Source organism: Akebia trifoliata, chromosome 1 (genome assembly GCF_017979445.1).
Source record: "Akebia trifoliata isolate Shusen 1 chromosome 1, ASM1797944v1, whole genome shotgun sequence".
NCBI classification, from domain to species: domain Eukaryota; kingdom Viridiplantae; phylum Streptophyta; class Magnoliopsida; order Ranunculales; family Lardizabalaceae; genus Akebia; species Akebia trifoliata.
In genome coordinates this window covers 5,147,284-5,160,455 of record NC_141375.1, presented here as the reverse complement: position 1 = coordinate 5,160,455, position 13,172 = coordinate 5,147,284, and the positions used below count along the sequence as shown (strand labels likewise).

Below are 13,172 nucleotides of genomic sequence, written 5' to 3'. Positions count from 1 at the left end.
ACAAACACAAATCACACATAAAAACATAGAGATTTACATAGTTCCCTCAAGATTGAGGTACATCCATGGATCACAATGATTCTACTATAAAGAGAAAACTCGCAATTATAGGTAACACCCTTTCACCAAAAAAACGAGCAATTATAACTCGATCAACGAAGACGTGTTGCTTGATTAACAATACCTCCTTATTAACCAGTACTATCAGGCTCTACAAACTGCAACAAGGATTTTTAGGAAAACTAAGTAGAAAGAAAAATTACACTAATTCCTAACTAGGAAAAAAATATTTATAGTTTTTCTTGGAAAATACTAGCTGCAATTCATGGTTTAGACTCTCTATCAAAAGTCATTCTAACACTACAAAATTTTAGGTTTTTAGCGTTGGTCAAAAACCGCCGCAAATACCAAAAAACCGCTGCTATTAGTAATAGTGATGGCCACGTGTAACGCCACTATAGGTGGTGTCGCTAAAAGCCATATGAAGCTCTATAGTGGCGGTCAAAAACCGCCGCTAATGGATTATATTACCGTCGCTATAGATATGAGGGAGACCTATAGTGACGGTCAAAAACCGCCGCTAATATATTGTATTACCGTCGCTATAGATATAAGTGAGTCCTATAGCGTCAGTCAGAAACCGCCGCTAATAGTGTATTAGTGTCGCTATAAATATGAGTGAGATCTATGGTGATGGTTAAAAACCGCCGCTAATTAGTTTTTTACCATAGCTATAAATACAATTTTGAATGCTTATAATAACGGTAATGACCACCGCTAATAAGATTTATTTATTTTTTAATTTCTTTTATTTAAAAATTATTTGTAATTAAATACCTATTTTTATACAACCTGTCAATTAAACACAATTACTTAGTAAATCAAATTAGTTAAGAGACAAGTACAACAAAATAATAAGTCAATTGAATTAAGAGTCAATGCTTATAAATCCATGTTTATCACTCAAAAAACAAAAGCTATCTATAAATGATAATACATCATTTCGACCTGTAATATCTTGAGAGTCTTCTGGTAATAAACTCAAAAGTTTTTTTATCCTATCCTGCAAAATATTTTAAACATTCTTAATATCTTTAAATTCAGATATTAACATAATTGATTAATGCTTGATGAAAATTATCTAAAATTAAACTTACAATCTTCTCTGCCGTGGCCAAATCATTGGGCTTGTGTGTCATGAGAAATAAGATTGCTCGACTTGGCTCAGTATTCGTTGAACTCTTTAATTTCTATGTGCATCACATTAAGACAATGACAACAAGATTAGTTTATAATATAAATAATTGGGCACGGAATTAATAGACAACATGATAAAAATATATATATATATATACCTCATCATATCTAATACAAGCTATACTCTTCGTCCCAATTGTATGAGTCATTGTCTGTTGAGCACGATTTGCCTTATTTCTATGACTTCGAGACTGTACATTAAATAATTGTGAGAAGTTAAATATATGAGATATAGAGTACCTTATAATTTGTTTGCAACTTTTCATAATTCAATATGTATAAATTTCAAATATAAATGTACCTGCCTTCCCTTCGAATTCCAAAGGCTACGAGAGAATACCATTGAGCCTCCAAAACATAGGATGGACGATTGGCACATCGAATTGCATCATCTTTGTATTTATCATAAAATTTGATTTTCAACTTACATTTATGATCCCTCCACTTCTTGCCGATAGATTGTAACACAACTTGTTTAAGCGTGGGCGGGATATCAAATTTGGCCTGTATCAAAAATCAATTGAAAATTATGAGTCAAAATTATTCAATGCTAAACTCATAAATTATCTAATATTATATTATAATTAATTTATACCAATGTTGTTTGCCATGCATTTTCCTTCATTGATTCTGGCATTGCATGCCAATCAAGGATGTCAAGGGGAAACATATGGCCATCTCGAGCCAATATACCCAAGTATCTTTGGAGCTTAGCCACATGCTTCCCCACAGACTGTCCATGGCTATCTCGCATTATTTCAAACCTTTCTCCTGGCTTTAGATTCTGTAATGAGAGGCATTGAGTGCGGCCTCTTTTTCTCTTCGACTTTGTCCTCTCACCAGATGAACTTTGTCCAGGTTCCATCTGCAAATGTAAAGTGCAACAGAACGTTCAAAAGGGAGTATAATAATAATGCCCCTTTCATGGTTACCTGCTGATTGTGAAAAAGTATTTTCCAACTTATGGCATTTTTATAGGATATCCTTAACTTTAAAATCAACTGTGTTTGGATACATGCATGCATATAGCATCAAATCTAGAATAGTGTGCAAAAACACAGCTTTTTATCACAGATTTAATAATTAACATCACGGGCGTAAAATCCCTTCATGGGCCCTTTACAGACATGTAGAGGAAAATAATTCATACTACATATCTCAGAATATGTGTTGACACTTGATCCACTCGCTCTCACTTCAATCTGAATTCCCCAAGCGTTATGGGTGTATATATAAAACTACAAAAGTACTCTGACATCCAATTCATCCAAACTCTAAAAGAAAAGATAAGGACAAAATGCTGGATTTGGCCTTAGTGCTTGGCTATGAGATAACACACCAGACCCTGACATCCCATATCATATCTCCAGAGGTAACATGTGTTATATTACAGGATACTCTGATTTGTAGCCCCATTCATTGTTTCTAGATCAATGCTTTGTATCAATCTCAGTCGATATCAATATGTATAGACGAATGCATTTTGGTATTTTAAACCATGAGTTTGGTTTGGCCAGCCCCCTCTTCCCTCACTCTATATAATTAGGCATAAGGAGCATACCAAACACAAGAACTACAATTCCAAAAAGAAAATTGAAATGCTAGATTCCCAACACCAAGAAGAAGAAAATTGAAATACATGATGTAAAATAACAAGAGAGAAAAATAATTATGATGTGCGGAATGACCTAGAACCTGATTTCACAGTGAGTTAATTTCCCACCCAATATCCATAAACCACCTATTAAGTCTGAATCCAACAAAGGTTCTCAACTTTCCATAACACAAAAGTACCTATAATAACAGCAATAGATCATTAACTTCTAGTTATCATTCAAGAGAAGATGAGAGAGTACTAGTTTGAATTAGTTTGCTTATTAATAGGTGTTTGAGTCCTTTACAAATCCCCTCTTTACAAATCACTTGATAACACAAACAATTGTTCTAATTGCAACAAAGTACCTATAATAACAGCTATAGATAAGCTTCTACTTATCATTCAGGAGGAGAGTATTTTCAATTAGTTTTCTTATTAGATGTTTGGAGTCCTTAACAAATCCTCCCCAAATTGCGTTTTGTATAAAGTTATTTTAATTTATAGCTTGTAACCTAACTAAAATCAACCTTAATTAATTTATCTACCATGACAACACCTTAAATTTTTATTAAATATGAGTCAACCTAGTATATACTTCGCTCATCATCCATCTCGATCTAAAGATAATTTGTCTGTCAAGTCTATACATCTAATGTATCTTGCCATTTTCAAATATGCTAACCATGTACAATAGGGTATTGCTTTATGATCCTGCCAGTGTCACCCACAACTTCACTTCTCAGCTCAGTGATTCGCATGAGACCACCAATTCTGCATGATTTCGTATTCAACTCCACTATTTTGTGTGCATGTGACTTATTTTTCGTATCTAGCTGTATAAAAAACCCTGAATGGGGCGTCTTCAATTTCGAGGTGTGTTCAACTATGTGCATGATTTCTACACTTTCTGCACTAGTTCTATCACAGGCTGCACTTCGATCCCTTGTTGGGTTCTACTTCTACCTTGGTACCACTGCTGATACATATCGAATTTCTTTTTTGCATTCTCACATAAAAGCACAAGTCTTCAATTCAAATCAAGTGACACAAAACATGCTAAGAACAGAACTTACATTCAATAGCAGTGTTCTATCTTAAATTGACAATCTAGATTAGAGATTGTTAAAGTAGGACATAATACAAGAATATTTCATATAGAGTATACTACAAAGAGGAAGAAACACTGAAAAAAGGAATGCAATATAGCATAAAATGGGGTGCCACCAGAACTTGGTTAGGAATGGGACACCTGACTAGATCCCTACTCAATAACCACATGAGGAGATAAATTATACTAAAAGAAAGTTGCCTCGGGGTTTAGTGTCCATGATATGGTATGTGATATGATTAGAATAATTGCCAAGGAAGATATTTTTATTTGCTTCAATGACAGGTAGGCCTTCCTGTAATTGATCACGTCGGGTTGGCATTACGAGGAATGTAGGAGATATGAATCGCTTTGTTGAAACTAATTTCAAATTGTTGCGGACGAAAGTGGGGATAGATATGTTAGAGGAGGAGTTTCTTCCAAATCTGGGAATGAAACTATGTCAATTCAAATGGTTGAGGGTTTTAGATTTCCATCTGGCACCATTTGTCTTAAACAGAATAATACCGTACTTATGTTCTTTCTCACACACAATTACAATAGAAATCACACAACAATCAAATTAAAATGATGGAGGCCATTTTAATTTGATTGTTGTGTGATTTCTATTGTAATTGTGTGTGAGAGAGAACACAAGTACGGTATTGTTCTGTTTAAGACAAATGGTGGCAGAGGTGGTGATGCTTCTGGGACAATGGGTATGTTTCCAAACCTTATTTTTTGGTGCTATCATGCACTTTAGGTGCATTTTAGAGAAGACCCACCACATGACACAATTTAGTTATTTATTTTTAATTTTAATATTTTTTTTTTTTTGTGTGTGTAGGTGGGGCTTGTGGTTATGGGAACCTATACAGCCAAGGCTATGGAACTAACACAGCAGCTCTTAGTACTGCCTTGTTCAACAATGGGTTGGCTTGTGGGTCTTGCTATGAGATTAGGTGTGTGAATGATCCAAAGTGGTGTCTGCCAGGTTCCATTGTGGTCACAGCCACTAACTTCTGCCCACCAAATAATGCCCTCCCAAACAATGCAGGGGGTTGGTGCAACCCTCCTCAGCAGCATTTTGATACTCAGCCTGTCTTCCAACATATTGCTCAATATAGAGCTGGAATTGTACCTGTGTCTTACAGAAGGTATGTGTGGGTATCCTTTTCTTCTCTTTTGGGCCCTAATGTTTTCTTGTGGGGGTTCTCTAGTCCTAGTGTATCATGCATAGTGACCTTTGGGTCTGAGTCTATTACTAAAGTAAACATCTTATTTCTAAGCAAGTGACCCTTCCAATACATCCTATTTTTTTAAAGTCTAAAACCCCCTATTTTTAATGTTGGATTACTTATTTGGTAGCCTTAATTTCATGTAAACCAGTTCACACCCTTGTTTGTTTTTTTATTTTCATATTTTGGACTCTTTTGTGGGGTTACATTTTAAAAAATGTAAGCGGCTATTTGAAAACTAGTACTAAGAACCACCTTCAGTACAATGCTTACTGCATGATCAACCATCTTTTCAATCGCACTAATAGCCCCCTTAACATCATTTCTTTCCCAATATCTACGGAGTACCTACAAAAGTTACATACCCATGTCTATTATCAGTCATGCACCATCTCCATTAAAAAATGATCCATGGTTGACCCACCATTCTTTTAATGTCCAGATTACATATTGCTATAATTAAGAAATGATATAAAGGAATGTAGTAGAAATTCAGTAAATAACCTGCTGCCACAAACCACAAAACTAGTATTAGCAGTATAGACTAAAAATGATTATGAGTTTGAACATGTTTAAATCAGCCATTTGATGTTATTTCAGGAAAATCAAACACTAATGGACCTTTCACATATTAGCGAGTAGGAAAAGGAATTGATAAATTCACCTATAGCGTCTTAGAAAACAACCAAATTCCCGCATGACCCAATGAACTCTATGCACTCCCATCAAAGAATTAAGTTAATCCACTTATCCACCTTCCTCTACTTTTTTCCAAATAAGACTCAATCTCCTCAATCGAAACTTATATGTAGTGGATCCTTCAGAGGTAATCATCATATAGATACATAGCAGTTAATATAGCATATTGTGCATAGAAAAAAGGACCTTTTTTCCATTGTTCCTGCATCCCAGTAGAACCATAGAACCAGCCAACCTTTCCAACACCATCCAAGAACTTGTACAACTCCCTTGGGCAAAACAAGTCCTTAAATATAAGGAAGAAGAAGAAACTTATATATTATAAGAAAGTAAAGAACTTGCCAACATAAGTCCTCTGACATGCCGCAGCTTGAAGACCACATGATTGGGTAGTAGTACTAGTAGTAGAGAAAAGGAATTCACAATATATGTTTCTCAAAAGAAATAATAATGGAAAGGAAGGGCAAACTGGTTTTCACCACAAAGGACACCCTCCAAAACAAGCATTTCAAACATTTTTACCACAAACTCTCCTCACCATTACAACAAAGATTAGAACTTCAAAACAAAGTGTCATCAATGACCTCTAACGATAAACAGAGTAGTTCTACAAATTTAATTTAATTCATGAAGAATGACTCAATTAAATTGTTCTCTATAATAACTTTTTCATCAAGGACATACCGATCCAATACCATAAATCACGATTCAATAAGATTAAATTCATTTAAGGACCAAATATATATTAACCACTCCATGAAAAACAATAAAAATAGAAACATAAAAGTTATTTGGAGAAAATGTACAGAAAATATAAGAATTCAAACAAAGAAAACCAAACTGAAATTGATTTTGATCTTTAATCAAAATCTGAAAAATAATTTGGAGTTTTAATCTTTAAATGATTAGAAATGTAATCTCAACCAATGTTGTAAACTAACCTATATAATCAGTCATTTAGGTTTTATGGATTTAGAATCCTAAATTTGAAAACCCTAGGATTGATGCTTTGAAACTAAAGAGAGAGACTCACCAGGATTTTAAACCTTCAACCTTGGATCGAATACGCACAATTAAATCCAGAAGCTATGGAAGGCAAGGACGATCGATGCTTCAAAATAATAAAACCAGATTTGCTCAGAAAAATGAACAAAATCCACAATCAATGTTTCAAAACCAGATTTGCTAAAAATAAAGAAAAAAACTCACAATCTATGAGATCTGAAACATGAAGAAACCAAATTCGATGATAATTTCGAGTGGTCTATAGTTGTGTGAGATTTGAAACACGAAAAATCCTTTGAAACCCTCAAAGTGAGCGAGAAAGCGGGAGATGGTGGAAGCCTCGAAGACGACTTTGAGTAAGTCTCGAAGAAGACGATCGCAGCTTTGCAACTTGAAAGGGAGAGTTCGAGATCGCAGCTTCACAACTTCGCAGCTTAAAAGGGAGAGAGAGAGATGAAGGAAGTCTCGAAGACGATCGCAGCTTCGGGAGAGAGATATGGAGGAAGTCGAAAAACAGAGATGGCGCAAGTGACGATCGCAGCTTCGCGACTTCGCGGGCTTTTTATTTTTTTTTATTTTTTTACAAAAATTTTCGTTATTTATTTTTAATTTTATTTTTTTAACAATATATATTGTGTAGAATTTCATTTTCCTGTAGCGTATAGTGGCGCTTATTTTGGCTGCCACAAAAAACTTGTCACTAAAGATTGGTATTTTTGTAGTGTAAATTGACTTGCCATTATTAACTACAACCAAGCCCAAGACCAGTGTAGTTGTTTTAAGGCCTAATCCATGGTTATTGGGCCTAACAACAACAAGGCATAAGAGCAACGAGTTGTAAAAAACCCAATGAGTAGGTTAGTGTGTTTCCATACTGCAGTAAGACCAAGAAAAGTTGTCTTTCCAAGATTCAAATCTTACTAACCTAATAAAATTCAAATCTTACTCAAGCCATTGAGCTCACCTTATAGTCCAATACATCTAAAGCCCAAGTCCATTGGAAATGATGGGAGAAGATATGAGGCCACGTCATCATTATTAAAGCATCCACTATACAATATTGTAGTAGCCAAATTGAGACTAATGTTTTCGTAACATCTCAATCGTATATTTGATGGATATCCTTCATGGGTCAGGTTCAAGGGCCATGTGAGAAAACATGTAAGAAAACTTTCGGCGGTAAATAAAATTTTAAAATATGGGTTAGAAATTTTAGATTGAGCTGATTTTTTGTGAGGATGATCTCTATGATGGGAAGATCATCCAAAAAAAAAAAATCAGCCCAATCTGAAACTTCTAACCCCATTAAAAGTGATTTAGAATGTGGACCGTCGATTGTTTTTCAATTTTTATCACTAATTTGTAAATCACTTTTGATGGATTTAGAGGTTTCTGATTGAGCTGATTTTTTGTGAGGATGATCTTCTCATCATAGTGACCATCCTTGCAAAAAATCAGCTCAATCCAAAACCTCTAACCCTTATTTTGAAAAACGAAAGTTTTCTTACATGTTTTCTCACATGGCCCTTGAACCTGACCCATCCTTAATAGCCTCCTCTCAATTGCATGATTGAGAAGGCATAGAAGTGTGGTCTTTATCCCATGCATCTCAAGTACAATTAGTTTTAAGTTGGGATATTTTGGAGTTTGATATCATACATCTCAGGTACAGCTAAATATGAGTTGGGATGTTTGGCTAGTTTTGATTCCATGCATCTCAAGTGCACATCAAACTTTGGGGTTGAAGTAATTGGTTTCTCTCAAGCTGCTTTCTAGAAAAAAAATTTGGAAAATATTTGCAAATTAAAGAAAATATTTTCTTGAATTGTTAAAATTTGTGGACCTCTATTTTGTAAAAGAGACGTAGGTTGAACTTCTGCATTGTTAACTACTCCAAACTCACATTCTTACAATCCACCAAATAAGTTCTCTAAAAAAAAAAAAACAATATTGGTGTTTGTTTGTTGATAATTGAAGGGTCGCAAGGCGAAATCATGTGGCCAATATCTTTAAATTCAAACATTCATCCGCTTACAAACCAGATCAAGGATATATCGCCTTCAACTACGTTGTCGTCAACTCATCCTTGAGGGGGCATTTGTAGGGATCAAAATTTAAACGAGCCCCTACAGTTTTCTAAGTTAACAAAAAGCCTCATAAATCAAAATGAAGCCCACAAGTCTAAATTGAGGGTCTATTAATCGGGATGGGCCTCATATAGTTTGGGTTTATATTTTCGTAGATAAAGCCTATGATCTAACAAATTCAAGTGGTCCATATTAGATATTGGGTCTTCTACCCAAATAAATGGGTTTGGCCCAATAATAATCCATAGAATCCTTGAAAATTGGATTTTGATGAGTTTAACCTTTAAACAAACCAATGAAATCTCTTTAAGTTGGGGTATAATTGGAAAGTTAAATTATCTTTAAGTCTATAAATACAAGAGCTTTTCTCATTGAGAGGGGATCAAGATTACTTTTTCTCAGAAGACAAAAGCTTTCCTTCTAAAAAAGAATAAACTCTCAAACCCTCTTCCAGAGGCATAGTAAAAGTTCTTCAGAGATTCGAACTCTGATTAAAGAGAAGATCAAGCATAAAATCCTTCTCCAGAAGTCAAGAAAACCTTCTTAGTTGATAAAACGCAAAGTCTGAAGAGAAAAAAATCTACAGAAACCTCTACAGAAGATCAAACACAAAGCAAAGTCATCATCACCCAAGTAACTTTCTCAATCGATAAAGTGCAAAACCCGAAAAGAAGAAAAGCTACATACATCATCATTATTATTTTGTACTTGACTGTTAATCAAAGGAAACATTGAGATCTATATCTCATTTTCATCAAAAATCAATAAAATCATTTGCAATCATATTTCATGAATCTCAAGGTAGATCTGTTGAAATTTATTGTCAACAGTGGCAAATACCCCAATTGCACTCATTGTAAATCTGCCCATGCTAAGGATTGATCTAATCAAAGTTCATAAATTGTCGTAACCTACTAGTCAGGCTCTCACCTAAGGTATCTTAATTTACTATGCCTCAATAACTTGTAGCTATTTCATTTTGGAATGTTTGAACATAGATATATCAAATAATTTTTTCCACAATTTGATCAAATGAATTTTTACAATCAATGGACCCATGAAAGCCTACGGATCTCATTCTATCGATTGGTCCAGTATGGATTTTAATACATCAGGGAGAATGCCCATAAGGATTGTTAAGAAAATAAGGACAATCAAACCAAGAAACAAATACAAATCACACATAAAAACATAAAGATTTATGTAGTTCCATTGAGGTGCGTCCATGGATGACAATGATTCTACTATAAAGAGAAAACTCACAATTAAAGGTAACACCCTTTTACCAAAAAAATGAGCAATTATAACTTGATTGACAAAGACATGTTGCTTGATTAATAATACCTCCTTATTAACCTGTACTATCAGGCTCTACAAATCGCAACAAGGAGTTTAAGGAAAAATAAGTAACAAGAAAAATTACACTAATTTCTAGGAAAAAAATATTTATAGGTTTTCTTGGAAAATAGCAGTTGCAATCCATGGTTTAGACTCTCTTTCAAAAGTCATTCTAAATTGATTTCCTTCGACATTGGATTATTGTGGTAGTGGATTGAAAATGGTAGATTTTTTTCCACGAGATAAAAAGGAAAAAAGAATAAAAATCTATTGCTCTCTGCATAAAGCACGTTCAATATTTTCCCTCTATCAAATTGATAGTGGGAAATTAGGATGTTTGGGATCTCCAACAAGAAATTAAACCTTAACACTTTCCTAACTAACTTAGTGAGGGAAAAGGCCTTACTAAACCGCATCCATTATCAAAAAGACCTCGAGATGCATAAACAAAAACTTGAAATTTGTTACATATATTGAGGTATTAATTTATGTATCTCGAGAATTAGTTTTACAATGGATGAGACTTATTAAAGTTTTTTTACCTTACTAAGGTAGTAAGGCTAATGGGACTCATAATGACTCGGACCCTATACTTGTGAACCTTTTTCAGATTAGAAAAGTCTCATTTTCCCCAAAAAGATTTTGAACTTGAACCCATGGCAATTAAGATGTCTTTATCGAGACATTAATGACAATGTCTTTATCAAATCCAACTATAACATGAGTGCCCAATCATCGTTTGGAACGGTCAAGATCTCAGAGTTTATAAATTCTTTCAATATTATTACATTGCATGAAAGAGTCCATACAGCCCAAAAATTACAAAAAATACAAAAATATAAGTAATTCTTTAATCCTCCTTCACTCCAAAATCCAAACAAACTCACCCCACAAATTTACAAACAAAAAAAGACAAATTATCTCAAAAAAAAACAAAAATCAAAAGGTCCATTTCAAGATCTTGATCCGAAGATCAACCTTACATTTCGAATCCGACGATGGGGAAAGCGCAGATGGAGATTTACCTTTCTGAACAACGGCTTTGATTCCATTACAAACGATCTTAATCCCAACCTTCTTACTCTTTAGTTTTCCCATCTTCACCTTCACCTTTGTCTCAATCTCTATCTCCAACGCCAATTCTCCACTTTTCTTCTTCAGATCTGACTTCAACAAACTCGCAGAATTCGAATCTAGATCTCGAGCTTTACTCGTAATCGAAGATCTCATAACAGTAGTGTTCTTAGTTCCATGAACGAAAGATGGAAACAATCCATCACCAACATCGACGCCATTGTAATTTACTGTGACAGTGAAGGGATCATAGAAAAATGCAAGTTTTTTGTTAGGGTTTCGAGTAGAGATTGTGAGATCGAGATTTGAATTGAGGTGAGAAGTGGAAGATTTCGTGGTTGTGATGTTGAATTGGGAGATTCGAATTGCGGAGACAGAGAAGGATGGGCGATGAGGGCGGTAGAGGACATAAAGAACAGCTCCAACAATGGCAGCTAAGAGGATCAAAGCGATGAGAAGGAGAACAGTCCATACGAAGCAAGAGCAACAGAAGCTTCGGCGGTAGCGCTGAGGCTTGGATTGGGGACGATAGATGGGTCTGTTGGTTGGGTAGACTTGAGGTTTAGTGGCGCCATTTAGGTTTGGGGGAGGGTTGGAGTTTAGTCTGGAAGTAGGATTGATTCTGTCTGCCATGTTTCTAGGGTTAGGGTTTGGAGAATTGGGAGTAGGGTTTTGAGGAGGGAGTGGAGATGTATAAAGAGAGGTAGAGAGGGGTGGAGGGAAGATGAAGGAAGAGAAGAGAAGAGAAGAGATAGTAACCCTCCACCCAAACCAGATGGTTCCACTACACCTAATGTGGTAATCTTACGCTAACTTTTAAATTGGAAGTTGGAAGTTGAGATTCTTGGTGAAGAGTTGGGATCCTGTACTTCTCACAGTCGGATAGTTATCTAATTACCATCCTTCTAATGTGCCACAAAAGCTCACTTATTTATGGAGGACTGTCAATGGATGATCAGACCCGATATCCGATCCGACTAGGTCTGGATTAAAGTTTTGGATTCCATCAAAAATCTTATTGGATTGGATCTAAATGAATCATGTCTTGATCTGATAAGGACTTGATGCAATAATATGTTAGAAATTATATAAATTATATTGTATATTTGTTGAGATATATAAAGTTTACTTAGATTTATATATAAAATTGGATTTGGTCCGATCCATAAATCCAGACCCCTTCCGATTGTTAATAAATCGGAACCGGATCTTAGTATTGAGATTCGATAAAAACTCAATCTGATAAGGGTCTTATACCGTCCTTATTGGATTGGTACCAAATAAACTTTGCTCTGATCCGAACCTATCCATTGACACCTTAAATTTAACCTAGCCCATGCCCAAAGAAAAGGTTTAGGTTAAATTTATGATTTTATGATAAAAAAAAATTAACTAAAATATGAAATAAACTAATAAATTTACTCTTATTTCTAATAGTTTTTTAGTTAGGATAGATGTTAGATTTATCTTTACGTCAAACAATTTTTAGTGATTAAGATGGGTTCACGAATTTAATATTTTTATAAAGACTCACATAATCACACTCGTTAACCCCTCCTCTCGGTCTCCTTTTCTCAAAATAGACCCTAATCAGTAAAAGAACCTGCAACCTGTTACCGATTGATTTGGAATTGGTTCGATAAGAAACTACCGAATGGACCCATTAGGAATTTTTTTCTTAAGTGGGGTGCGTTTTGAGAGAAGGGTTGGGGGCAATGAGTGTATAAAACCTGAAAATCAACCCAAGTTCAGCCCAAATCCATTAGGCTGAGCTTAGAATTAGTTGAATT

General features: G+C 34.9%; 2 protein-coding genes across 9 annotated transcripts; both read right to left on the bottom strand.

Moving 5' to 3' along the window:
* Nucleotides 1-825: 825 nt before the first annotated feature.
* On the bottom strand, nucleotides 826-7,601 carry LOC147410509 (uncharacterized). Of its 8 annotated transcripts, none has more exons than XM_086436313.1 (8): nucleotides 7,088-7,601; nucleotides 6,912-6,989; nucleotides 5,435-5,527; nucleotides 2,022-2,122; nucleotides 1,686-1,761; nucleotides 1,356-1,448; nucleotides 1,158-1,250; nucleotides 826-1,063 (listed from the first exon to the last, which is right to left on the bottom strand). In XM_086436313.1, the coding sequence occupies exons 3-8, from the start codon at nucleotides 5,465-5,467 to the stop codon at nucleotides 929-931; spliced, it is 531 nt and encodes a 176-aa protein (XP_086292439.1). In that variant the 5' UTR covers nucleotides 5,468-5,527; nucleotides 6,912-6,989; nucleotides 7,088-7,601; the 3' UTR covers nucleotides 826-928. The 8 variants fall into 8 exon arrangements, with proteins under 8 accessions (XP_086292439.1, XP_086292381.1, XP_086292391.1 ...); XM_086436255.1 differs by lacking the exon at nucleotides 5,435-5,527 and adding an exon at nucleotides 6,065-6,164 and having other exon boundaries at nucleotides 846-1,063; nucleotides 1,866-2,122; XM_086436265.1 differs by having other exon boundaries at nucleotides 847-1,063; nucleotides 1,866-2,122.
* Nucleotides 7,602-10,971: 3,370 nt separating this feature from the next.
* On the bottom strand, nucleotides 10,972-12,162 carry LOC147410508 (NDR1/HIN1-like protein 13). Its single transcript, XM_086436245.1, has one exon. The coding sequence runs from the start codon at nucleotides 12,013-12,015 to the stop codon at nucleotides 11,248-11,250; it is 768 nt and encodes a 255-aa protein (XP_086292371.1). The 5' UTR covers nucleotides 12,016-12,162; the 3' UTR covers nucleotides 10,972-11,247.
* Between the last annotated feature and the right edge of the window lie 1,010 nt (nucleotides 12,163-13,172).

Bases quoted from the DNA above. Each gene is read 5' to 3' on its own strand.
- LOC147410509 (XM_086436255.1), bottom strand. From the start codon at position 6,127: ATGGTGTTGGAAAGGTTGGCTGGTTCTATGGTTCTACTGGGATGCAGG. The intron at 1,762-1,865 runs GCAAACAACATT...TTTTTGATACAG, and splicing joins TCAATGAAGGAAAATGCATG to GCCAAATTTGATATCCCGCC. The intron at 1,449-1,685 runs GTAAGTTGAAAA...TTTAATGTACAG, and splicing joins GAAGTGGAGGGATCATAAAT to TCTCGAAGTCATAGAAATAA.
- LOC147410508 (XM_086436245.1), bottom strand. From the start codon at position 12,015: ATGGCAGACAGAATCAATCCTACTTCCAGACTAAACTCCAACCCTCCC.